At 58.4% G+C, this 25,651-nt stretch overlaps 10 protein-coding genes across 10 annotated transcripts; 6 read left to right on the top strand and 4 right to left on the bottom strand.

The window, feature by feature from the left end:
• Window positions 1-13: 13 nt before the first annotated feature.
• Window positions 14-1,989, top strand: YFL052W (putative transcriptional regulatory protein; the record flags this gene model as incomplete). Its single annotated transcript, XM_062771730.1, has 5 exons — window positions 14-94; window positions 131-322; window positions 358-1,551; window positions 1,588-1,733; window positions 1,851-1,989. 5 exons carry the CDS (start codon window positions 14-16, stop codon window positions 1,888-1,890), a joined length of 1,653 nt encoding a protein of 550 aa, XP_062627714.1. The 3' UTR covers window positions 1,891-1,989.
• A 624-nt stretch (window positions 1,990-2,613) lies between these two features.
• On the bottom strand, window positions 2,614-3,405 carry priA_7 (Protein priA; the record flags this gene model as incomplete). Its single annotated transcript, XM_062771729.1, has 4 exons — window positions 2,614-2,939; window positions 2,990-3,057; window positions 3,096-3,260; window positions 3,311-3,405. The coding sequence occupies 4 exons, from the start codon at window positions 3,403-3,405 to the stop codon at window positions 2,614-2,616; spliced, it is 654 nt and encodes a 217-aa protein (XP_062627713.1).
• A 4,879-nt stretch (window positions 3,406-8,284) lies between these two features.
• niiA (Nitrite reductase [NAD(P)H]) lies at window positions 8,285-11,794 on the top strand (the record flags this gene model as incomplete). Its single annotated transcript, XM_062771728.1, has 8 exons — window positions 8,285-8,315; window positions 8,350-8,451; window positions 8,491-9,239; window positions 9,272-9,328; window positions 9,367-9,852; window positions 9,887-10,751; window positions 10,789-11,622; window positions 11,658-11,794. 8 exons carry the CDS (start codon window positions 8,285-8,287, stop codon window positions 11,792-11,794), a joined length of 3,261 nt encoding a protein of 1,086 aa, XP_062627712.1.
• An 89-nt stretch (window positions 11,795-11,883) lies between these two features.
• On the bottom strand, window positions 11,884-13,576 carry LOC62_03G005203 (uncharacterized protein; the record flags this gene model as incomplete). The annotated part of the gene is made up of 4 exons (XM_062771727.1): window positions 11,884-12,143; window positions 12,473-12,937; window positions 12,973-13,041; window positions 13,081-13,576. 4 exons carry the CDS (start codon window positions 13,574-13,576, stop codon window positions 11,884-11,886), a joined length of 1,290 nt encoding a protein of 429 aa, XP_062627711.1.
• Window positions 13,577-13,772: 196 nt separating this feature from the next.
• Window positions 13,773-15,180, bottom strand: LOC62_03G005202 (uncharacterized protein; the record flags this gene model as incomplete). The annotated part of the gene is made up of 5 exons (XM_062771726.1): window positions 13,773-14,048; window positions 14,084-14,230; window positions 14,268-14,756; window positions 14,794-14,865; window positions 14,904-15,180. The coding sequence occupies 5 exons, from the start codon at window positions 15,178-15,180 to the stop codon at window positions 13,804-13,806; spliced, it is 1,230 nt and encodes a 409-aa protein (XP_062627710.1). The 3' UTR covers window positions 13,773-13,803.
• A 2,754-nt stretch (window positions 15,181-17,934) lies between these two features.
• Window positions 17,935-18,677, top strand: prr-5_0 (pH-response regulator protein palI/prr-5; the record flags this gene model as incomplete). The annotated part of the gene is made up of 2 exons (XM_062771725.1): window positions 17,935-18,004; window positions 18,046-18,677. The coding sequence occupies 2 exons, from the start codon at window positions 17,935-17,937 to the stop codon at window positions 18,675-18,677; spliced, it is 702 nt and encodes a 233-aa protein (XP_062627709.1).
• Window positions 18,678-19,238: 561 nt separating this feature from the next.
• On the top strand, window positions 19,239-20,384 carry LOC62_03G005200 (uncharacterized protein; the record flags this gene model as incomplete). Its single annotated transcript, XM_062771724.1, has 1 exon — window positions 19,239-20,384. The coding sequence occupies one exon, from the start codon at window positions 19,239-19,241 to the stop codon at window positions 20,382-20,384; it is 1,146 nt and encodes a 381-aa protein (XP_062627708.1).
• Window positions 20,385-20,514: 130 nt separating this feature from the next.
• LOC62_03G005199 (uncharacterized protein) lies at window positions 20,515-21,609 on the bottom strand (the record flags this gene model as incomplete). Its single annotated transcript, XM_062771723.1, has 2 exons — window positions 21,244-21,609; window positions 20,515-21,204 (listed from the first exon to the last, which is right to left on the bottom strand). The coding sequence occupies exons 1-2, from the start codon at window positions 21,511-21,513 to the stop codon at window positions 20,515-20,517; spliced, it is 960 nt and encodes a 319-aa protein (XP_062627707.1). The 5' UTR covers window positions 21,514-21,609.
• A 440-nt stretch (window positions 21,610-22,049) lies between these two features.
• On the top strand, window positions 22,050-24,074 carry LOC62_03G005198 (uncharacterized protein; the record flags this gene model as incomplete). The annotated part of the gene is made up of 2 exons (XM_062771722.1): window positions 22,050-23,181; window positions 23,248-24,074. 2 exons carry the CDS (start codon window positions 22,050-22,052, stop codon window positions 24,072-24,074), a joined length of 1,959 nt encoding a protein of 652 aa, XP_062627706.1.
• A 24-nt stretch (window positions 24,075-24,098) lies between these two features.
• LOC62_03G005197 (uncharacterized protein) lies at window positions 24,099-25,091 on the top strand (the record flags this gene model as incomplete). The annotated part of the gene is made up of 1 exon (XM_062771721.1): window positions 24,099-25,091. The coding sequence occupies one exon, from the start codon at window positions 24,099-24,101 to the stop codon at window positions 25,089-25,091; it is 993 nt and encodes a 330-aa protein (XP_062627705.1).
• Between the last annotated feature and the right edge of the window lie 560 nt (window positions 25,092-25,651).

Raw genomic sequence — 25,651 nt, 5'->3', positions numbered from 1 at the left:
AGTGACGCACACAATGGATATCACGCTCATATCACCGGGCATGCTGCCCACGATGAACCAGTCCTGCGATCAGTGTCAGGTCCGCCGTCGAAAGGTGAGTCCGACAGCTGGAGCATCCGTTCACTCCCAGTGCAACCGCGCTTTACACTGCTCAATGTGCATCAAGGCCGAGCTCCAGTGCACCTACCGCACCAAGCTCAAGAAGCGGGGTCCGAGAGGGACAATAGTAGAGCGGCTCAAGAAGATGCAAGAGGACGAGGCTGCGCAGAACTCGACCGCCAGCCGTTCGGAAACGACCATTGCGGGCCAGGCCAGCAACCAGGTGACTCAGTCAAAGAGACGCAACTCACACCAAAGGTCTACTCAGCGTCAAGACTCGATGAGGTTGACATCATCCACCCAACTCCCGCCCCAACTCGCACGGCGTCGGAAGCCCTCAACTTTGACGTCTCCCCACTTGACGTCTCCCCACTCGCACTCGCACCCACAACCACCTTGACACGTGTTACGACCTCTTCTCTTTCCAGTGTCCTGACCATGGCAGAGATCGACAACCTAGTGACCAAGTACTTTCACCACATCCACCCGTGTTACCCGTTCCTGGATCGCGAGTGGTTTCTTGAAGGACTCGGAACAATCGAGCACGCCGACTCCGTCTTTGGCACAATGGTACTCGCGCTTTGTGCCCTCACCATGGCCTTCATCACCGAAGTCATTCGGGATGATGAGAGTGAGGAGTTTCGGGTACGTCGCGAGCGCGTCATTGCCGAGGTCACGTTGCGACACTATACTCGGGCCCTGGGGTCCAACACGACACTCGAGCAGGTCATCACGACCTTCCACCTCGGCCTCTACTTTTCCATCGTATTCGGAGATGAGGCTGGACATTTCCGGGTAGCCGAATCAGCGCATCTCGCGCGCTCCATGGGACTCCATCACGCCAGCACATATGTTGACATGGATCCCGCACAGCGGTCACGTACTATGGCCGTGTACTGCTTCGTGGTCGTCCGCAACCGAGCATGCGAGCTCCGCCAAGGAACAAGCCAGGTCGTCTGCCTCGGTCAGAGCCCCTTACTTCCGTCGTTTGATGACGCTGTCGACCCAGCGTATCGACTGTTCAGTATGGACACGCGCACCGTCGAGATTTCGCACTTGGCACTCTTGACAAACCTGTTCGACGTCGTCACTCCCGAGTTCTGCCGATGTGCAAGGGACCAGTGCGATTTGAATAGCTGCCGCCTCAGCCCTTCGGACATTGTCAACTATGTCAGCAAGTTGGAGCGCGCGGCGGCATCCATTTGCCCAAAGACCTTCTCAGCTGTCCAACCCGCACTCAGCCTATGGGATGAAGTGTGGTGGATTGAAGTATTGATGGGCCAACAGTGGATCGCAGCACACATCTGGCACATGGCTGTCCAGCACGGTATAGATATCAGTGGCCTCGAAGGGGGCAAGTTTCAGCGCTGGCCGCTGGAGATTGCCGACACCGTCGCACAGGTACTCACAACGGCGAATCTCCGATCCGTGCACATCTTGGGAACAGGGCTGGTGAGACTGTTGGTGCGATCTCGGCTGACTTGCCAGGCGCACCGATTGAGCTACATCAACTCGTGCGGCTCACAATACCTTCAAGCAACTGAAGTCGAGGAACAAGAACTTGAACGAGCACTCGCCAACCTGCAGCACATCTCAGAGGTGGTGGTCGGCTGGGATCCAAGGTACTGGACTCGGTGTGTGCTGTAGAGTGCAGTCGTTTGGCCTGCAGGAACGCGAGGGACTACACACCAACGGCATCCTTGGGAGGGAAGAGTACGTACTCAGTGATGGAGGTCGTAAGCCAACCCCAGCCGTCTTCAACAAAGCGCTACACATACATGCAAGGCCTGACAGGACGAGGCCCGTCCTGCGGTTCTTGGTTGTGGTCACTCCATCACTCTCCCCGCACCTTTGCATTCGAGTCCTCGTAGTCACTGCCAACCCAGTCATTTGAATAGTCTCGTGTCTACTAGGCCCAGCGCAGATCTGTCTTGGATAGGCGTCTCCAGGCCAGAGCTAGTTGACCTTGGACGCCAAGATTGCCCACGAACTGGTTGCCTCGGCTGCTCGGCAGTGTCCGACAAATGATCTTCCCAAAAGCCTCGGCTGATGTGCCAATGACATCACTTTGGCTTCCTCCACTCGAAGCATGTTGAGGATGCCGTCCTCGGCGGCGCGCCGGCGTACAGACAACTTAAGCGCTGAGGATACGGCATTGCAAGACGTTGTTTGTTTAGAGGGCATGGCAAAGGGCTTGAGAGGCGGAATGTGACGCACAACGGACACGGCCATTTTGGACGTTACGCTATGCTTGGCAACTCTGCTATCCCCTTCTGGGATCCTGTATCCTGTTGCCTGATCGTCCACACCGAGTCGTACGCAGCCAACGAGGCCATGTGGAGAGAGCCAAGTCGCACGTACTCCGCCAGAAGCACCCAAGGCCTTGCATGAGTAGGGCCGCGACGTTGCGGCGAGTTTTCCAGGGTCACCTCACCAATGTATGTAGCGTAGTAAATGTCCAGTAGAAACTACGGTTCGGCCTACGTCTATAACAATCAACTTCAAAGGAGCACTTTAAACACAGACGCCGCGGGTAAGAGTGAGGCCCTCATCGCAAGCGTGGACCTTGCATGAGCCGAGCACACAAGACACGTCGGAGGCGCCGGCAATGGTCGTGCAGTCGATGCCGTCGACGCCGGGGCAGCCACCACAAGACTCGAGGTCGTGAAGGGTGTCGACACACTCGTAGCCGTCATAGTTGCCCTCGTCGAGCTGAACGAGGAACGAATTCTTGACGGTGCCCTTGGTAGTCTTGCAGAGCTTCTGGAACGGAGGGCAGCTGGGCTTGAGAGCCTTCTCAAGCGAACGCTTGCGAGTGGCACCGGAGGGAAGAACGACGTCTGATACGTGTTTAGAACAAGGAGTGCAAGGTCATCGTCGGCCAACTCACTGCAGAAGCCATACTTGCAAGTGTTGTCCGAGACGGTCTGAGCCGAGCCAATGACGGAGAGACAGTTGCTAAGAGAGTCAGTACCACTACCGATACATGGACTTACGAGATGAGGCAGTTGACCGCGGCCTTGTAGAAGGCCTGCTGTTGCGCAGTACCCGCCGAAGTGGAGCCACCACAGATGCAGCCCCTGTCAAGGGGGTCGCAGCCAGGAACGGACGCGGCGGCTGTCTGGGTGCAGCCCGAGATACACGAGTTGACCTTGGCGGGGCTGAGTGATGAGTATGTAACTTTGGGATTGTCCATGTCAATGCCACTCACTCAACAGGCCCAGCAGTCGTTCCATCACCACAAGTCTGCGCCTGGACGGCAACCGCGGCAAAGGTGACGGCGAGGATGGTGGTGAAGAACTTCATGGTGCAACGGATTGGAGGGGTGGAGAGGGGGGGTCTGTGGGAAGCTTGTGAGTGAGAGGGGGCAGCCACAGCGGTGGTTATGTATCAAGGCCAAACCGCGGCTTTCTGGCAGCCATTATCACCGCAAAACGCGCACACCGCCAGCCGCAACGCCACAACCACGTCCTTGGCCGCTTCGCAGTCCCAGAGCCGCCGAGGGGTGCTGAACTAGTGATTTTAGCCTGCCCGTTGTTGACAACATCTGACGGTCTTCCGATCGAGGAAGGAGACCGCTGTGCATTGAGAAGAGGAGGACGGAGACCACGCTGTGCATGCTCAACCTCGCTCGTGGTGGCGTTGCGAAGGAGGTTACCTTTGGCAGGCCATCAGGGTCCATCCAACGGGTCCCTGGGCGGTTCCGAACACGACCACCCACTAGTCGCAGGCTTCTTGTCTCGATGGCACGCGCAGGACAAAGGTCGTGGCGCGCGCGTCGGCACGCGGACGTGGTTTGATTCCATCTGTTAGGCTCGGCATGTTCGACCGGATCTGATCGCCTACTTGGCCGGTAACTGCCGCGGCAGACATTCCAGCACAGCAGCACTACATGCAGCACTGGCGATTTCGGCCCCATACATACAAAATACAAGAATGGACTCGACTGCACCATGCATCCACTATGCATTCTACATACAACTCAGCCATCGTGACACAGGGAACATGTTCCTGCAGGACATGTTTGGCAGGTGTACATGAATACGCTATGCAATGGCGCTCAACCAACTCATGCTGGCTGCAAACGAAAACGCTGTCCCTGCTGCGGTCACTTTGCTGATGACTCGGCATCTCAAGCCTATAGCCTATACATAGTCGCACGAGGCTTGTCTCGAACAAGTTAGCGCTAGGTGCTTACCGAATGGCAGCACAAAGTCCAAGGCCGGCGAGGTCTCGGACAATCTACATCATCACCCTGCTCCACCTGCCCCATACGGAGCACCGGTGAGCCCCTCGCCCCTTGCCCTCCAGCTCAATTGCGCCCCTCTTTTGAGTGGCGTCTACGGCACAGTTAGCGTCAAAGTGGTTCATCCGACACAATGATGCCGTTGCGCAGTGATGCCAAAGGCAGAGTGGGCTTCGAGGACATCTTGCCTCAACTGTGCAAGGTCCCATGCAGACAGACTCCTGTATGCAGGCGGTGACGGCCGTCGCCAAGACAAAAACGTATGAATCGTTTCAATCTTGTTTGTGCAGTTTTACGTTGTGTCCGTTATGTAGTGTTTGTCTCGCGTGGGAAGTCAATTGAAGCAAGGTTGCTGGGGTCATAAGGCGAAGTGGTAGTGCTGCGGGCAACACACCGGCATGCAGTGTGGAGCTCTTGCCCATGAGGCGCCCACCTCCGCGATGCACACAAGTGGGGGTGCTGCCGCGCTGCATAGTGTTCTGTGATCTGCTGCAACCCCTCACTCCTTGACTGCTGACGACCATGATCCGCACAATATCAGTCGCGTATCGACACCATGGATTACAGAGACATCTCTTCCCGCATCGTAGATCACAAGCATACCCCTCAAGCATAAACCAGATGTCAACTCGAAAAGCATCCCGAGTGACGAAGGCGGGAAGGGAGGTCAATGTGTTTGCACGTGTGGTGAGAAGGCACCCTTGTTTTCCTAACGTAAACCTTTGTCCTCAGCACCAGCCAGCCTCCGTCCTGCATACCAACGCAACAGATAAGACTTACCGCTGACGGAGGTACCGCCCGATCCGCTTGACAGCTGCCCATAGTACGCGATCACAGCGCTTCACTAACCGGCGACCGAGCATTTCACTTCCCACATGCAGCCTCCTCCTTATTGCACTGCTCATCACCTTCCCGTGAGTACCACTAAAGACGATGATGATGGCGAGGCACCGAGCCAGTGCAAACACATAGGCACACACGTGTTTGGTGCACCGTCGGTATGACTCATGCGAGGTGGAAACACACGACGATTAGACGCGCTGTCGTTGAATCAGGCACTCATGACTCAATGTTATCTGGACTCCTCAACTCCTCGACTGCTCGTATGAAGCGTTTGGCGGAGCCACAATGGCGCTAGGCAGGACACCAGTGTATGAGACTGCGTCATGGTCATGCCTTCGCCTGGGAGGATTGGCAAACAAGGGCACCCTCGAACGTCCACCACCAGACCAGACCTCTCGTCATGGCTCAGTTTCAGCACCGAGCTACAACCCTCGAAAGGACGCTGTACAAGGACAAATTCTCGGGATCGGTAGGTCTGGTGACAAGACCTGTATCTAGTAGCCTTCGTGCCGCAGCCGTGGTCATTGACTTGGCGGACCTATCTCGCTCGGGCAAGGGCACCAACGCTCGGTATCTCATGATGCCTTGACCCCCTCCGCTCCCGAGTGACGACGAGGACCCCACCCAGGCAAGCCATTCAAACGTCAGTTTTTAACGTCTCCACGCTGTTATTCAAAGCCGGGATGACCAGCAGAATCATTAAGACTACCAAGCATCAGTCTCAACTGGAGATACCAGCAACAGGCCGGAGTGGCTGCGTTTCGAGAGTGACTCATCGCTCCTTCGGGACTTCCGCGATTACAGAGGCGCCACACCAGTCGCAGAAGAAAAGGTCATAGTAACGCTACACGAACTTGGGTGTCTCTGGGACTGTGTCTCCCCCCTCTTCCAAGGGGCGTCGCTACATCACGTCGCAACATCACTCTTGTTGCTTCGCCTTGACTGGCGGCGTTGATTGGCCACTACCGTCCGACTGGATCGCGTCGTGCACGACGACACTTTGCCGCGTCCTTCCACCACCCATCTTCCTAACCACCGCATCAAACATCGGGAGCTCGGGCGGGTCGTAGAATAGAGCCATCGGGATGCCCAGTAGGCATCCCCCGATGACTGTTGTCAGCGCAGCAGATAGCCCTTCACCTACTGTTTCCAATGAGTGACGGCATCATGCTTTGGCCAACATATCTGCCCACGGAGACCGGGGCGCCACACAACATGCCCATCGGAATGTAGTACATGTTGCTGGGAGTCAGTGGACGCGAGGAATGATGCACCTACACGATCACGTGCTCGAATCCCAGAAAGACGAAGAGCATGGCCGGGAAGTGAATAGAGAGGATCTTGGATGAATACTCGCGGGCGCCAGCACCAAGCCAAACGGCGGTGCACACTGGCGTCAGATGACGCTGACCTCTCTCGGCTTACCGAGAAAGTTGCAGCCGATTCCTCGAAGCACACAGTGCCCCCACCCCTCAGATGTCTTCGTCACAGCCACGCCTTTCGCGTATGTGATCAAGGCAGGAGTATTGTACAGTCCCGAGTAGTGGCCTGCAGTGTCAGACTCCCATCGATCGCCAAAGTATTACCCATGAACGCCACGTAACATAGAGCTCCTGCCAGGTTCCCAAAGAAGACGATTAACCAGTTGACAGGCAATTGCCACATCTTTATGTTGCCGCGGATGAGGGACATGGGCATGAACACTTGGTGTCAGCAGGATCAACGACGGCACACCCACTGAGGTGCGCGGTGACAAGTTCATTGCCCGTCATGACGAGCATAAGCAGTCCGACCGGGAAGAAGAATGCAGAGAGAAGGCTGATGAGGGACGGATAGTCGGTCCTCAACGTGCCACTGCCGCCTTGAATGAGCTGGACGAGCATGGCGCCAAAGCATAGCATCCACCCCGCCATCCATGACTTGAAGAAGGTCACGTGATAGCCTTGTTTGGCCTTTTGGGCCCCAAGGTTGACAAACACTATGTAGGCATCAGCATCGCACTGCGCGGCCTAATACTTTACCCAAAGTTACGTCGGCAGGAGTGAGTGCATCCATCGTGGTTTGTGGACAGCGATGGTTGAGCGGAGCGCCAGGTGTTATGTATGACAACGGGCGCATTACTGCCACAATACCCCAGCAACCCTTATCGTCACACAGTGTCGTCGTCTGAACGCGACATGCACAAGTGCCATGATAAGCAAAGCCTGTAGACCCGATCAGCGTCTATAAATTGGACAATGAAGGACTGTTGCATTCCTAGTGCCGATAAGGTTGTGGTCAGGATAGAGGCGAGTGGCAAGGACCGTGGTGCTGGCCGCAGAACCACATCCAATCCGTCGATATGGCCGCTCGGGAGTTGTAGGGGGTGTTCGCAGAGCTGTCGCCTGATTCTGCTCCACTATACGTTATTCGAACGCCTCGCAGCACAATCGATCACGGGGGGCACTATGGAAAGGTGGCGGGGCATCCAAAGGATGTGTGGGGTCATCTCCGAGATAAGGTCACCCACACTAAGCGATAAGGCATTGTCCCACCAAAGACTAAGACGTCGGATGACCAATCACCTTGCATTGTCCCGTCCTTAGAGTCGCATTGTGACGGAACTGACATTCCGTGTCGGGGTGGAAATGGGCAGGAAGTGAGATAGAACAGCCGACCGGAGAAGCTGTGAAACCGGGGAAGGACTGGGGCACGACCGGGGCCGATGGCCCACGAAGCGTGCGCGAGTATCTGCTCTTAATAGTTGGTTTTGACATCCCATTGAAGACAGATGTTACAATCTTGCTCCTCATTTACGCCCAAGAAGCCTTTGACAACATGGATCGTGCTAGTTCAACCGACGACAACACGGACAATGACTTCGTTCCCGAGCTTTCCCGCGTCGAATCTCCCGAGCGCCTGCGACGGACAAGTGCAGACCTCAGCCCCCTCCGAGTCCGAGGACGGGCTCTGTCCCAGTCGCGGCGAGTACACAGTCGGAGTCGCAGCCGCACTGCTCAGGACAAGCGTGATGACAGCACGCTCCGCACCGGCGTTCGGAGCGCATCGGTTAGACCCCACCCGGGGGTGTCGACTCCCAGTAAACGGGTACAAGTGATGGTTGTGGGCCTTGGCATGGTCGGAATCGGTGAGCTGAGCCATGATAGCACCGCTGACCCCAGCATTCATCGAAAAGATGCTCGCGTTGGACACTGAAGGCAAATACTTTATTCGAACATGTGGTGAAGAACCCACCTATGCCTACAACCGGGTGGGGTTGACGGGTGAGCCACGCAATCTTTCATTCCATGCTCACTGCTCAGAGTACTTTCAGCACCGAAACATCGAAGACCTCTACCTGCACGATGCGTCTTGGTATGCTGAGCAGGACCCCGACCACTTTGCATTTCACATCGGCCAGCAGGTCGTGTCCATCGACGGCGCGAACAAGACAGTCCTCACCTCCGAGAACAACACCTTTGCGTACGACATCCTCGTTCTGGCCACCGGGTCAGTTGCGGATCTTCCTTCCTATGTCACCCGTGAACAGGCAAAGACGACCCAGGGCGTGTTTGTATATCGCAGCATCGCCGACCTCGAAGACATCTTTGCGTTCGCCGGCAAACCGGCTGTTTCCAAGGCGACTGTCGTTGGAGGCGGTCTTCTTGGCCTCGAAGCAGCAAAGGCAGTGTACGACATGAAGGTCCCAGAGGTATCCATCATGATCAGACAGGAATACCCCCTCAACAGGCAGCTGGATGCGCCGGCTGGGGACCTTGTCAAGGCCAAAATTGAGTCCCTTGGGGTCAAAGTCCTCAGCCGATGCTCACCAGACTCACTCGTCATCAAACGTGACTCTGGCCGGGAAATCTTCGCGGGTTTCAACAATGCAGGAGAGACCTACCCCTCGGATATGGTCATCTTTGCCATTGGTATCAAACCGAGGGACGATCTCCCTGCGGAATCGGGAATCAAGACGAGCCCCAAAGGTGGCATCGTGGTGGCCGACGACCTCTCCACGAGCTTGCCTGGCGTATATGCCATTGGCGAGTGTGCAAACTGGCGAGGGAATGTGAGTGCGATCCCAGGTCTCGCTGACTCAAGTTTTACGGCCTCATTGCTCCGGGGATAGAAATGGCAGACATCCTGGCTTTCAACCTTGTGCGTTAGTTGCCCAACAGAGCTGACGTACTGTACAGACCCAGACCAGCGGCGTCGGAGCCCATGCCGCCCGCAAGATGAACCCGCCGGACCTCTCGACTCGTCTCAAGCTGATGGGTGTGGACGTGGCGTCTTTCGGCGACTACTTTGCCGATGTTCGAACGCCAGCCCAGCCTATGGGACCACCTAGCACACAGCCTGGGGCTGCAGCTGCACCCGGCCTTGTAACAATCCACCCCTCCGCAAAGCGGCGGTACCTCACCAATGACAATGGCCCAGTCAAGTGCCTCACCTACCATGACCCTTTTGGTGCGACCTACAAGAAGTACATCTTCAGCTCTGATGGGCGACATCTCATCGGCGGAATGATGATTGGCGACGTGGGTGACTTTACCAAGCTCGTGGCGATCACGAAGAAGAAGGCCCTCGATGTGCCTCCGTCACAGTTCATTCTCGGGTCCAGGACCAGCGGAGACGATGATGGCGACGACCTCGACGACGATACCGTGATATGCTCGTGCCATGTGAGTTGCAGTCTTTGACCCCAACTCACATCAGAACGTGACCAAAGCTGCTATTGCTGCGAGTGTCAAGGATGGAGCGCAGGGCTTTGGAGAGGTGAAGAAGAGCACAAAGGCGGGATCCGGTTGCGGTGGATGCGTGCCCCTCGCCACCGCCATCATGAAGACGGAGATGAAGAAGGCCGGGGTCACCATCGATAACCGGTACGCACATCAACCAGACCCTACTGACTTCAGGCTATGCCTTCACTTCAAGATGAGTCGCATGGACCTGCTCCAAGTGGTCAAGATCAAGAAGCTCCGCGCCTTCCGCGCCATCATGGACACAGTCAGCATTGATGGATCACAAGGCTGCGAGATCTGCAAACCAGCAATCGCCAGTATCCTTGCGTCCACGTACAACGAGCACGTCATGAAGCCAGAACACCATGCTCTCCAAGACACGAATGACAAGTTTATGGCCAACATCCAGCGGAACGGCACCTTCAGCGTGGTACCCCGTATACCTGGCGGTGAAGTGCAACCTGACCAACTTGTCGCCATTGGACAAATAGCCAAAGAGTACGGTTTGTATACAAAAATCACTGGAGGTCAGCGCATCGACATGTTTGGGGCCGAGAAGCCCGACCTACCGGCGATATGGGAGCGACTGAACGCTGTGGGTCTCGAATCTGGTCAGGCCTACGGCAAGAGCCTCCGAACGGTCAAGTCGTGCGTCGGGAGCACGTGGTGCCGCTTCGGCGTCGGTGACTCTGTCGGGCTAGCCATCAGCCTCGAGAAGAGGTATCGCGGCGTCCGAGCTCCTCACAAGTTCAAGGGAGGTGTCTCTGGATGTGTTCGGGAGTGTGCCGAGGCACAATCCAAAGATTTCGGGCTAATCGCGACCGACAAAGGCTGGAACAGTGAGCTTAGCCCGAGGCAGTCCCCAGCTGATAGCAGTCTTCATTGGCGGTAATGGCGGTGCGACCCCGCGCCACGCGATACTCTTCGCCCAAGACGTCCCGCCCTCCAAGGTCGTACGCATTCTCGACCGCTACATCATGTTCTACATCCGGACCGCCGACCGTCTGGTGCGCACGGCCCCATGGGTCGAGTCATTTGAAGGCGGCATCGAGAAGCTCCGACGAATCCTCATTCAAGACGAGTTGGGCATCTGCACCGACCTCGAGAGCGAGATGCAGTATCTCATCAGCACTTACGAAGACGAGTGGGGCAAGGCTGTTCGTGACCCAGGTATGCGCCACCAGTTTCGCCAGTTCGTGAACACGCCGGATCGCGTCAAGGGCATCGAAAACATCGAAGAGAGAGGGCAACGCCGGGCGGCAGACTGGCCCAAGAACTTTCCAGCCCGCAAGTTTGGAGCCTCTGAGATTGTAACCCCTAGGACCCAATGGACCTGGGTGGCTGGTTTGGCGACAGCGGTCGACCTTCAGCCCACCGACGCGGCCACGACCTCCGCCGCGGTCAAGTACGGCGACACGCAGCTCGCCATATTCCACGTCCCCCGGCGAGGATACTACGCGATGCAGCAAATGTGCCCGCACAAGCGTGCGTTTGTGCTTGACCATGGCATCGTCGGCGACGACACCAAGGGCAATCTACACGTGTCGTGTCCCTTGCACAAGCGCAACTTTCGGCTTGACACCGGCGAGTGCACCAATGACGACGACTACAATGTCATGTCGTTTGACGTTCGCGAGGTGGCTGGTGGGGCCCTCGAGGTGCTGCTGCCGCCCATGCCTGAGCTCGATGCTGTCTTGGGAACATCCAAGTGTGAGTCTCCTTCGTGGGCAGGGCTGACGCTACAGGGATGGTGCGCCAGTCGACCGCCGAAGCCCTTGGTCCTATCGCCGCCGCCAATATCAAGACTGTCCCTCCTGTTCTCCAGACGAACGCTTGCTCCAGCAACCACGGGGGGTGTGGAGACTCGAAATTAGACTGGTAGCATACATAGTCTCTGTACGGATTGTCCCAATAGCACGGCCCTTACCAACATCATCTGCTCCGCTGCTGTGGTTAAGCTCGTAACTGCGGTCAACTCGACGTGTGGTTCAAATTTGACAGATACCCCTGGGGAGGGATATACGTCGGAATCACCACACCGCCTGTCCCCTTCACACATGTGCGAATCGTATCCTCCTTGAAATCCTCATACCGTTTGCCAAGCTGGTAGTGCACCCCCTGCGGACCAAGGACGAGGTGTCGGGGCTTGAGGTGGGCCAGCTCGGGATGGGTGGCCTTGATCTCGGGGAGCCGCCGTTGAGCTGCCTCGAGCGTTTCGTCGCGGTGCGTACCTGGCAAGGGCGGCTCGCTGTAGAGCGCATCTGTTACTGGTTAGACCCGGCTGGCCGGACGACTCACAAGACGCCACTGTGACGGCGTACTCGGCCCCTCCACTCTTGCTCGCCCTTCGCCAGCACATGATGCAGCAGTAGATGAATGTTAGGTAGAGCAGGAAGCGCCATGCGCTGCGAAGAAATCGCACGAGTGCATTGTCCGGTCGAATCGTAATGCGTCCCTTTGTCGTCCAGTTTGTGATTTCCACTTTGCCGCCATAGCCATGAGCTTTGATGGCACTCTTGATGCCTTTATGATCAGAACCGGCCTGACATCCCTTACTTACTCTTCCCAAGTTCCTCGTCCTTGTATCCCCATATGATCTTCTCCACTTTGAAAGACTTGTATGTGCTCGGGTCTCGGCAGAATGCTTCGCACCATTGTTGAAGTGGATTCAGGCCGACACTTCCTTCGGGTGGTGGGTCCTGTTGAGACCACAATCGCGTCCTAGCACCTGCCCAGAGTGGAACTCCCAGCTTTTCATCGGCCCACACCTGCTTATTCCACGCCCGCGTGTCGCCAAAGCTGTCCTTATCTTGGCGTCGCTCAGCCGGACTCTTCGCTGGCCCTCCGCGGCAGTTGGCGTCGGTTCCACGCTGTGCAGGCTCCTGATCGGGCAGTGTCCATAGCTGCACATTGGCCGTGTCGCCGTTGAAGCTCAGTGGGATGGTAAAAGTCTGCTTAAAGTCGGTGACTGTCGTTGTTTTGGTTCTCTCCGAGATGTGATCGTACTCGCGCTCCTTGTGAGTACCTGCTGTGAGCATTGGTAAGGGGGTTCATCCTCACACTCTACCTCCACGCCGTATTTGGGCGTAGTAAGGATCTGGTACCGGATCCAGTCGTAGAGGATCTTGGCTGCGCGTTAGATAGACCTTCCCAAAAAACCTTGCTCACGATCGTTGAGCTGGCTGTCCCACGACTCGACGTCCTCTCCCATTCGCTTTTTCCACTGGATCACGGGGAGTCGGGCAATCTCCTCTGGCGTAATGATTGGAACAACTGTGGGTGGGGTCCTCCACAGCTCGTCAACTGTCGACTGGGAGGCGTTGCCTGCATTGGGGTCGACGGGAAGGTTCAGCGCGGGGTCTTGCCACTTGGTCGGGTTTGCCTGTTGCGCAGAGTCCCACGTGGGTGGCGAGGGGTACTGAGTTGGGTACTGAGTCGTTGATGTTGGGTATGGGACCGGAGACGGAGGAAGCTGAGCCGTCGACTGGGGATACTGTGCCGTTGACTGAGGGTACTGGGTGACGGGCGAGGGAACATAAGGCGGGTAGTGAGGTGGTTGAGGCGGGTACTGAGGGATGCCTGGCTGATACTGCGGGTACTGGGCCGACTTGTCTGGGGCATACCCATTGACCGTCTTGCTGTCATCGTAGCCTGGCGCTGACATCTTGCTCGTGAGGTGCGTTGGAGGACAGGGAGTAGGGCCAGCATGTTCTTTTGGGTCACCTCTATCGACTATAAGCAGTTCATGCCAAGCAGTTGTTAGAGCGGGTCGGGTTTCACCATCGGCATCCAATGCCCGTTGCCCGGAGCAGTGCCCGTGACCAAACTCGGCAGACCCACTATTCCACTCCACACAACACCCCCTCTACCACGGCAATGCATCCATCGCGGCTAAAAGAGATGCCACGGCACGCTCCTGAGACTTTCTCGCACTGCTGTAGCAAGCCATTCCTCCTGCGTTAACCCCAGCTGGTAGTGCACTCCCTTGGGCCCTGCTTGGAGAGTTTCCTCGATTGGAGGCTTGAGGTTGTGCAAGGCGGGGGCCGAGACCAACACCAGGGGTATGCGTTCTGTCGCCTGGGCCACGGTCTCGCCGATAAATGTGCCAGGCAGAGGCGGGTTGGTCGCGAGACCGTCTTCCGATCAGCTAGGCTGTAGTGTTGCAACTCACAGCTCATGTGGGCAACTTTGTACTTGCCAGTGCCCCCCAACAATCGCGCAAACCGATTGCCCTGTCGAATCAAGAGCGGCTTCGGGGTGGAAATGTTGACCTCTACAGGCTTCATATACCCAACGTCTCGAATAACACCTATGATTCCTGCGCGTCAGCTGGTCTCACTCACATCTGGCCGCACTGTTCTTTATTTCGTCCTGGCTCCAACCCCACACGTCGACCTTAACCTTGAACGTCTTGTACCCGCTGGAGTCACGGCAAAAGGCCTGACACCACTGATACAGCTGGTCAGAGCCCCGCATGCCCTCGGCCTCATAAGCTGGGGATTGATCCCAGTACTGGCCCATAGCCATCCACCGGGGCTCCCCTCTGCGGTTGGCGGTCGTCGACGAGTCGGCGTCTGCCTCCTTTGTGCCTTTAAGCCGTTTCCTCTGCGCCGGCGACATGAACGGCGCGCCAATAGTCGGCTTCCTGTGACCGCGTTGTGTCTCTAGGTTGTCGGGAACAGTCCAGACGTGCATATTACCCTCAGGGAAGAGACTGACAAGAGGAGCCCGTACCTTGCGTTGAAAGACGTCAATCCTCTCAAAGTAGGTCGACTTCTCCTCATATGTCCCATATTCCTGGTCTCGCTTCTCGACAGTGCACTCGCGTTCGATATAGTAATAGCCTGGATAAATGAGCTGCGCGGTAGGCATCGGACTCACTAAGGATCTCCACCTCCATGCGGTTCGATTCCTTGACGGCATATGCGCGAATATAGTCGTACAGAACCCGAGCTGGCGGCATCAGCAGCAAATTGTACGGACGTGCTCACGATCAGAAAGCCGAGAGTCCGACACCTCAATCGCCGGATCGGTTTCCTTGACCTTGATATCGCTGGGCACGCGGCTAGCATCCGCAGAAGAGATAGCTGGTGCAGCTGATGGCGGTACGCTGGCGCGCTCGGCGACGGTGAGCGGGGGCGGGGGAGGCGCCTCGGCGCGTGGAGGGGTTGGGACACGGCGGGCGGTGTACATGGCCTGCACGTCGTCCTCGTGCCGTGGGGGATAGTCGTATTCCGTGGGGCTGAGGAGGTCGTCGTCGCCGTACATCAATGCCCGGGCTACCGAGGAGCGAGACCGGGTGGGGTACAGCGGCGGAGGCTGCAGGCCGCCGTCTGTGTACGAATGGTCGCCGCCATCCTGACCTTGTGACGACGACCTACTCGCCGATGCTTTGTCGAGGGTCGGCTTGGACATTTGCGAGACTTTGCAAGTTGCAAGTGTTCTTGTGTCGCCCTATAACGAGTCGACTGAAGGGTTGTTTGGTCCCACTATCCGCGGCACCTTCCAGGACAGCGGCCATCATGGCCGCAACTGGGGTGGAGCCAAGCCTTGGCGAGGTTGGCAGAGAACTACAACCTCGGCTGTGGGTGGAGCTTCTCCTTCAAGTTGTCAGCCCATTGTATACGTTGTATCCATCCGCACAGAAGCCTGTCACAGCACCATCGCCATGGTGCAACAGGCGCAGTGGGCCTCAGCATGAGCGAACGACACATGGGCCTCGCTCTTTCCGCCGGGATGCCTCCGGCGGTGGTGGAGACAAGCCATCGCTGGTGGGGAAAAAATGAGGGATGCCCACCATTTTCCTTGTGTTGGGTCAGCACCGGGTTCATCAACAATGGTAACGACGTGCCTCTATGCACGTGTGGATGGGGCCTCGACGATATCTTCCTCCTTTTGATGCTCTTGGTCGAGCTACGGCGCTCCAGCATCGGAGTACGAAGCAGACACTCGGCTCGCTTCGATGGCCCTCTGGCTTGCTGGCCTTGCAGGTGGTACTTCAAGAACCACATTCGTTCACCAGGAGTGTTGTGCCCGCCATTGACTGAGAGAGCGGCGTCGAGAGCACGACACATCGGTCGATACCATCTGTTGGCTTGCCACCCACCGACACACACGCGTCGAGCACTCTCACCTATCTCGGTCCTGTAGACCCGAAACTGATTACCCTGTCGTCGATCATGAGTGTTGCTGATTGTTCTATCGCGATTGGTTGGCAGGTCGCACCGCCTCTCTTCGTCAGTGATGCCTGCGCGTCGGATCATGTCCATGATGCATTGTTGATGATGGCTGGGACAGATGGCAGCGGAAGTCGCCGACCATCAATGAATAGTGAGGCTGTGCAAAGCAATTCTTCTTGACGTCAGTCTGCTCGGTGGTGGGGATGTTAAGCTTGCTCTGGGTTTGAATGCCGCCTCGCGACGCCTCGACGCCTCCAAGCCGCCGAGCTGGCTGCCGTGTCGACATTCTCCGAACCGGCACATTGCAGACAAGCTGCAGTGCCCTGCAGTCCGTCTCGTCGTCGACGCGGCCTCCTATGCATCCACTTGGCCCAGGAACAAAGGTCAACCTTCGTTTGCGTGAAGTTTATTGAGGAACGATGCGGTGGTACCTTCTCGACCACCGAGAAACCCGGTCCGACTTCCCACGGAAGAATGGATGTTTGTTTGCTGGCGGGCTGGCTGGCTGGCACAGGTGCAGAGCGGACAGCTATCTCCGCAAACGCATACAGTCTTCCAGCCAACTCCAACGGAGTAGTATCGACTCAAAGCAAGGTGGGTTGGTGCCGTCGTCGGGTTGTTTGCGCTCCCTGGCTTGGGCCAACCCTGGATCTGGACGTAACGCCGCGCCGGCGAGGCGCCATATATGGCGGCTCTGTTAATTGTTTCATCATCTGCAGCAGAAAAGCCCTTGTGACAGGCTTGGTGCGACAGGCAACAAGCCTGCACCAATCAGTTGCTTCAAAGGCACAGGGAGGTAGTTAGAAAAGCGCGAAATACGTTAGGGGGAGGGAGTGCGTGATGAGGGAGGGAGTGGGGGAGTGCGTTAGGACGTGCGTTAGTCTTGTCGTTGTCGGTGCTCTCCACCGTCCCGTGCCCCCATCCCGGGTGTCTCTGCTTTTCCTTGGCTGAAGCTTCTTCATCAGCAGTCTTGCTCTGCCTGACCCCAGCTGACGTCCTGGTCCTGGTTTGAAATCTGGCGTAAAGTGACGTTGTGTGCATGCCTTGTTCTCTCGTTGTCGTTCCCCGACACTGCAGTTGTTTATGCCTCCCCCTCCTCCGTCGAGCTTCTTGCTTCATCTCGCAGGGTCCAGAGGATCGACCTAGTCGCGCTAGTTGGATTGTTGGTTGCCCAAACTTCCGAGGGTGCAATCGGGGTCTTGCTTCCGAAACGAACTTGGATCTCGACTACTTCCTCGGAGCTCATGCCCCGGCGAGGCATTACACTCTGGACCCTGTTACGTCAAGTCACGCGGTGCGCACTTTGGGACAAAGGGCCAGGCAGGCGAAGGGCACGGGGGAGGCACAACATCAGAGACCAGACCCTCACGACGTCAGTGTTTGCTGGGATGGATCCAGCAATGCCACTGTGTTTAGAACAGTCCCCCCGTCCTACCTACTGCCTGGCAACGAGCCCGAATTGGGCTAGGGAAGCAAAGGTCGTGCCGCGTGCCTCGTCGCAGGTGCAATGCCTCTGCAGTGTGCCCCCTTTGCTGCTATTCGAGATGTTGGCACGCGGAGGGACAGACCCTTGGGCTGTCTGTAGGAGACGAGGTGGCGAGAGGCGGTTGGCGGACCGAGTTCTTGTCGTCTGGTTGTGCCGTTGAGCGCTTCGAGACCGCGGGTCGAGCCTGAAACCCCGTCTTGGCGACCACCTGTGTGACCTCCCCAGCAAACGCGCAAACGCAGCGCAGTACATATTGGCCAAGGCGAGCGAGGATCACGGTCAGTTGGCCATCCCACGTTTGATCGTTTTTCACACCACCTCACGACCTTCAACGACCACCACAGCAAAACCTCAACCATGGGTCTCTTCAACAACTTTGGCTCGCTGCTGCTTCTCATCAGCGCCGTGCTGCTGATCGTCTCGACGAGTGAGTGGCAACACTTTTGCATAGCCGCTAACACGCACCAGTCTCGACACCAGTTGTCAACAACCTCTCGCTTGCCACCGTCAATTCCGGCAGCCGCGTCTACCGCTTCGGTGTGCTTGGATGGTGTAACACGGCTGGGATCGATACCTGCTCGCCCAAGCACCTGGGTTACAACATCCAGAATGTCCTCGGCGAGATCAGCAACTGGGACCTCGTCAACAACAGCATCAACGGCCTCACCAAGGCTCTGATTGTCCACGCCATTGCCGCCGGTCTCGCCTTCATCGGCTTCGTCATTGCCCTCATCTCGCACAAGTTTGGCAACATTCTCGCCGCCGTCATTGCCTTCCTTGCCTTTGTCTGCAGCCTGGTCGCCATGGCCCTCGACTTTGCCATCTTTGGTGTCGTCAAGAGCCACATCAACAAGAACAACCTCGGCCACGCCAAGTACGGCGCTGCCACTTGGATCACTGTTGTCGCCACGATCCTGCTCCTCTTCTCCATCATCTTTGTCCTCATCCAGTGCTGCTGCTGCCACCGTGACAAGGCCCGCGCCGCCGCCCACCACGACGACGGCATCCACCACGACGACGGCATCCACCACGACGGCCACATTGACGAGCACGAGCTCGACGAGAAGAAGTCTCCCTTCTGGAAGCGCAACAAGGCTTAAGCTCTGAGCATGTCACAACCTTATTTGGCTTGCATCCACGACCGAGCTATCACGACGATACCTACAGCAGGTGCTGAGAGCGCCTTAATGCATACACGACTTTGGGCCATGAGGAGGCAGGTATTCAACCGGCTCATGCATACTGATGGGCCAACCTGACGCGTTTCCGTGACAGGTCATGACATGATGTGGCAGCAGTTGTGCACCAGGGACCATGAGTGTGTGACAAGGTAAGGGATGTGGGTCGAGGTCACGCCACGGTCACCTTGGCCCCTCGACGGTCAAAACATGCTCCCCGACAAACGCAAGTCACTTACGCACGTTGGGAGCCAACATCGCTTGGCACAACCTTGTATGGCTCCGCTCCGAATAACCATCCCGTCAGGTATAAGAGTTGTTGCACGTGATTGTGGCAACAGAGCGGGGAGGCACCGGCAGCCTTGGGGCCAGACCAGCGGGCAGGGGATGAAACGCGTGCACAATGTTGTGGCGTCCCTCCTCCCGACTCACGTCGCGTCCAACACGCGCCCATGATACATTGCAGTCAACCATTCATTCACCATGGTTACGCTTCCCCTCGAACTGCAAGATGACATTGTCGCCCACCTATGCCGCAAGGACCTCGAAGCGGCCATCGCCACCAGCGGCGACGTCGGCATCGCTGCTTCCCGACGCCTCGCCAAGCTCAAGGCGCAGTATGGCCACGTTATCATGCCAGCGGACGCCGAGTGGCCGTCACTCGAGTCACCCGAGCATCGCGAGTATACGCGCATCATCAGTGTCCCGGACCACGACTTCGGCCACTGTCTGAAGTGGAGTGACCTCGGGCAGAACGAGGACCCCGTGCCACTCGACGTGCTGGACGCGGTTCGGGTCCACTTTGCGCCGGTTACGCCATCCCACGTCGCAGGCCAGCCGCCACCCAACAGTGCACTCACCATCCACGGGCATAACCGCGAGGGATGCTGGTCCGCGCTACCCCGCCTCCCTGCCCCCGTTGCCGTGCTCCGCGGCCTGAGCGTCACGACAGCTGGGTTCTGCTCGTCGCTGTACTGCGGTGGCATGCCGCTCGAGCTTGCGGACAAGGTCGAGCACTTGGTGCTCGTGTTTGAGCCTGACTCACGCTTGCCAGTGTCCGAGGAGGACGCTAGTGAGTGGTACTTTGGGCCACGGGAGCACCCGACCGAGCTTGCATCCATTGTACAGGCCAGCACGAAGAGACTCACCGTCGTCTTTAATGCGCCACCTGGCTCGCCATGGCGCCCGACCGACGCGCCGGTTGCACTGACCCACGAGGTCATTGCCTCGGCAGTGGACATTCTCCTTGAAGATCTAGTTTGTCGAGCCATCGACGCGCACGACGAAAACGCGTTACCCCTCAAAGTCACCATTGTCAACCTCGCCGCCATCTACGACCATGTCGACTACGCCTACGAGGACACCGTGTACGCAGGCATGAGCAATTTTCTGGGCGACGAGCCCGCGTGTATCTGCCCCGACGAGGAGAGCGAGGACGGTGGCAGCGACGCCAAGGACTCAGCTACAGAAGGCGAAGCGGAGTCCGACAACGCTACCTGCCCGCGCACCCGCAGGCTCAACGAGTTGCTTGGACCGGTGCAGGACATTACGATGGAAGAGTACCTGGTGGATGATGACTGGGAGCTGGTGTTTGACAGGGACGAGGTGGCTGCATGGCTGGATTTGTAACTTGACAACTTGCATACGGTATACACATACAACGGGAAGACTGGCGGAGCAGCGGCCTGTAGCGCTCTTAATCGGCGAACCTACGGGCGCCGGTTACTGCCTGGTTAGTCACAACACCAAGCTTCACTCACTAGAAGTCGTCATACTCGATCCAACCCCACTTTCCCCAGCGGTCATGGCCCCAGTACCCGTCGATGCCCTCGCGGCGCTCTTGGTCGACCATGCCGAACTCGTCGTCGTCTTCGTAGCCGTCAGATTCGGACTCTCTGAGACGGTTCTCGGGGTCAAGCAAGTCACTGCCGTCGTCCGAGGAGTACTCCACATGTACGTCCTCGTCCAAGTTGCGCCCCCATGGGCGGCGGTCCGCGTCGATCATGGCGATCAAATGGCGGCTGTCATCCGAGTCGTACCCGTCGTCCAGGTTGTCATATCGCTCCTCTGAAGCGTACCCACCGTAGTTTTCGTCGAACTCGTATGCCGGGGGAGCATCGATATAGGTGTTGCTGTTGGACGCCCGCAGTGCGTGGCCACCGGTCGTCTTGCGTGCCGTCTGCTTCGGCCTTGGACCAGCCCACGGCTTGGGCTCCGCCTTGACCTTAGCTTCGGCCTTTGGCTTCGGCTCGGTCTTGATCTTGGGCTGGGCCTTGGTCTTGGGCTCGGCTTTGACCTTGGGCGCTGCCTTGGTGGCCTGGGCCTTGGGCGTCTTTGGCTTGGCCGGGGCCTTGGGCGTCGCCGCGGTCTTGGGCGTCGCCGTGCTCTTGGGCGTCGCTGCGGCCTTGCCCTTCGGCGCCTTGGCCTCGGTCTTGACCTTTGTGTCGGCCTGATATCATCAGCCTGGGACAGCGCTGATGGTGTGTACCTTGACTTTGGCCTTCTTGGCCGCCGCCTCGACCGTGTCAGTCGCCTTCTTGCGCTGTGCCGGTGTCGCCGCCTTGGTCTTTGGCGCTGCGACCGTCTCTGTGGTCACGGTCACCGTCTTGGTGACGACCTTGTGGCCCGTCTTTGGGTCGACCGAGGTGACCGTCTTGGTGACTCGCTTTTCGGTTGTCTTGGGCACGGCCTTGCCCGCGGTCTTGGGAGTCTTGGTCGTTGTCGTCGTCTTTGCCTTTGTCGCCGTCTTTGGAGGCATCGTAGAGGGATGTTAAAGGACAAGACGATGTTGTCGTTGCTCGACTTATGACCACCCCGCCCAGCCAGTCCAGTCAACCAACTTGGGGCCCCGCATCTAGCCGGCTTTCCCGATAAGACCTGGCCCACGTCGCTTTCTCGTAAAATATCTTGCAGTTTGCTCTTTTATGCATCAACGCGTCCTGGGATCCCCCTTTCGACTGACTGCGCTCCCCCCTGACAGACAGCAACGACCTACGCAGGCTGACAGACTCTAGAACGGTTGATTGGAAGCCAGTCAACTGGCGGACGGCCCCGCACCAGCCAGCCAGCGGCGGTGCGACAATGACGGCAGGGCGGGCTGGCCCCTCACCCGCGGCATGCGGTCATGGCTTGCCGCCGACGAGCAGCGAGCGAGGTGCACTGCCCGCCAAGCAACCCATGCCCATTGTGACGGACAACACCGCGGCTATTAACAGAACGTTGCACTTCTCAACCTCTTCCTCGTCGTGCATCACTCACTTCGTCTTCTCGACCGCCGACATTCTGACCGGCGCGATGAGCGGCTACGCATACGGCCAGCCCTACACCACTGGCTATACGTACGCCCAGCATCAGCCCGGGCCGCCGCCAGCCCCACCGCTCCCGCCGCGGCCACCACAGCTCGGGGAGGATCCCGCCGCCGCGCTCACACAGCAGTTTGGCAGCCTGGGGATATCGCCCACAGCACAACCGGCGCCGCACCCGCAGTACCAGCAGCAGGTGCATCCCCCGGCAGGGACCTGGCAGCAGCATCCGGCGCCGCCGCCGCAGCAGCAGCACTCCCGGCCCGCGTACCAGCAACAACAAGCTTACCCGGCCCAGCAGTACGCCCAGCAACCATACGTCGCGCCTCCTCAGGTCTACCATCCTTCACCAGTCCCAGCGCCGTCGCCGCAGCCGCCATTTCAGCCTGCGCATAGCGCGTACCCACAGTACGTGCAGACGCCTGCTGTGGTGCACCCTCCCCCGTCCCCGCAGCCAGCGGCACAGCCTCCACCTCCACCAGCGCAGCCGGCGTACCAGTACCATCAAGCGCAACCTGCCCCGGCGGTCTACCAACCTCCCCCATCGCCGTCGCCGCAGTACCTCTCCCCGCGGCCGCAGTACCTCCCAGGTGCCGTCCCACCAGCAACGCAGTTCCTCGCACCAGCGAGCCCTCACCCGCCCCCGGCCGCGGCCACCGCGCCTGCCGCCCCATATCAACCCCCACCAGCACAACAGTTCCTTGCGCCGACCACACCAGCACTCACCTCACCACCTCCTCCAAGTGGATACGCCGCAACACAGTTTGGACCCCCCGCACCCCAGTACCATGCGCCGTCGCCTCAGCATCTCCTCGCGTCCTCTCCAGCTGCCTCGCCCCTCCTGACGGCGACGACGCCGGCTCCCGTCCAATACCAGGCGCCATCAACTCCCTACCACGCCCCGCCAACCCCAACACCTGCAGTCCAGTACCAGGCTCCTCCGGCACAACATCATGGGCAGGCTCAATCACCGCCAAATCAGCAGTATGCTTCGCCTCCGACTCAGCAGTACGCGTCGCCACCTAGTCAGCCCTACTCCTCGCCCCCAAGCCAGCATTACTTCTCGGTGCCGAGCCAGCCCTATGCGTCACCGCCGATTCAGCAGTACGGCTCTTCGCCTTCTAGTCAGCAGTATGCCTCTCCCCCAACTCAGCATCAGTCCCCACCGGCTCACGCGGCATATACCCCAGCACGACAGCCAAGTCCTCAACCTGTACCACAGCCCCCGGCCTCGTCCGACCCGTACGCGGCCATGGCAGCGGCCTTTCCACCCGGTTGGACCTTCACGGCAAGCCCGCCGGCCCAGTCATCGACTGGCGCTGCAACCCTTCCGTCGTTGCAGCAGGCGGCAGCATCTCCCGCGTCCCACACCAACCTCCCGAATCTCGAAGACGACCCCCTTCCCCCGCAGCCCGTCATCCAGGCCGAGGGTCCCCCACCGCACATCCTCCCCATGTGCCCCACCAACCGCGAGCTGCTGTTCGACATGACGTTCTACCACCTCCCGGCACACGCCGACTTCCTCATGTGCACCTTCTGCCATGCCAAGCACGTTGCCAACACTCCTCTGGCTCCTGCCTTCGCCAGCACGATCAAGTTTAGGGGTACTTGCCGGTTCGGCTCATCTCTACGTCTCACAAAGGTCCTCCTGCCGCAACGAGACATCTCCGCCATCACCGACTTCGTTGCCCTTCGCGCCGGCCTGCCGGTATGCCCGGGAAGCAACGGCCAGCAGGCTGCAGGGACAGAGTATTGGACCAGCTCTGAATTCAAAGACTTGTTCAGCGTGTGCAACGGGTGTTATCACGACTGGCTCGGCGCAACGCCGTGGCAGAACAAGTTTACCAAACAGTCTGGAGGCCAGTGGTACTGCGACGCGGCAATGGGTGTACAGCAGCGCGGGCTGAATAGGCACGGCTCGCGCGGCGACTGGGCCGGGTTTCTCGCGTACACCAACAAGTATCCCATCCTCGCGTGCGAGGGCAAGCCTGTCCCCGCTTCGTCCACAAGGTGGTAAACGCCGCGCCGGACGATTGAGGGCATGGTCATCTGTCAAGGGTGCTTCGATAACCTGTTTGCCTGCACGCCGTTCGAGCATGAGATGATACCATACACGGTTCCTGCAAACGGCAACGACTTCTCCTGCGACACGCACCACGCGACCTTGTCCAACGCCATGCTAATGGCTGTCTACATGACAGGCAACTTCAACACGTTCTGGAACACGGCCGCGGCGCACCTCGCAACCCTGACCAAACAGCTGCCAAAGACGTTTTACACGCTGTCCGGACCGCCGTCCAACTTTGACGTGTGCGAGACATGCCTGCTGGGCTATGTCGTACCGCTCGGCATGCAAGGCTTCTTCGTGCAGCAGCCCAACGCGGCTTCATGCGACATGTGCCCCGAAGCCCCGCGCCGACGCGCGTTCCACGTGCGCATGTTGGACGCCTATCTCCAGACCAACTTTCGCCCGTTCGGCGCCTTCGCACGCAAGATCGCACAATATCCTGCTTGTCCACGAAGGGAACCGCGCAAGAACGGGACTTGGTATGCCATTTCACCGACATGCCACGTGTGCCCAGAGTGCTGGATCAATTGGGCCTCCATCACCCCGCTCGGCAAGACCACCAACATCCAACCGATACAAAAGTCCGAGAGCATCATCTGCTGCCTATGGTCGCCGCGCATGCGCAACCTCTGGCTTGCGGGAGACCTGGCAGACTTCAAGACATTCGCAGCGCACCGCGAACAGGTGTACATCAAGACGTGGTTGAAGTTCAAGATGGACCTGGAGATGAACACGATCAAGGCGGCGCAAGCGGCGAGCATGGGCGTCAACGGGGTCATTCTGGCTGGCTCGTACGCGACAGCTGGCGCCACACAGTACGGCAACAGCAGCATCGGGTGGTACGACAGCAGCGCCCAGGCCTCGGGCCAGCAGATGATCAAGCAGAGCAACCAGATGTGGTCGGAAGTGGCTCAGGGGAACACTGGCCACGCGGCGTTGATACAGTTGTGGACGACGGTCGAGTAGGCGAGGTCGGTGTGCGCGCCATCATCCTGTGTTGTAGTCGTATGTTTGTATGATAGATGCATTGGCCTTTGGGTCCAGTGAGTGGTGTGGTCGGTAAGCGGGTCAGTCAGCTCGAGTCCAGAGGCCACCCAAACCACTATGGGAGCCAAATCGCCGAGTGCATCACCAGGACCTCACAGCTACGCCTCAACCTCCTTGCTCTTCTTGTCATCGGCCTCAAACTTCTTGACGACGGTGAGGGTAGCAAAGTATGCGAATGGCAGGGCGATGAACCACCATGCGAGGTTGATGCCCGCGGTGATGATGAGCTTGGTGGGGACGGCCTGGACGCCAAAGCCGACCGCGACGGCAGCCGTCTCAATGCCGCGCAGGAGAGAGCTGTAGCGGATCTGGTCACCCGGCGAGTCGCTTAGGTTGGAGATGCTCCAGTAGATGAAGTTTTCGACAATGCCCTGAGCGATGCACTGGAACATGTATGCGCCAAAGCTGAGGGGTTGTCAGCGATACGAGTCGCGGAGCGTCCACTCACCCGCGGCCGAAGCCTGGGTCGGACCAATCGA

The sequence above is a fragment of the Vanrija pseudolonga genome, chromosome 3 (assembly GCF_020906515.1).
Source record: "Vanrija pseudolonga chromosome 3, complete sequence".
NCBI classification, from domain to species: domain Eukaryota; kingdom Fungi; phylum Basidiomycota; class Tremellomycetes; order Trichosporonales; family Trichosporonaceae; genus Vanrija; species Vanrija pseudolonga.
Note: the sequence above shows the minus strand (reverse complement) of the source record. Positions and strands in the feature narration are given on the sequence as shown.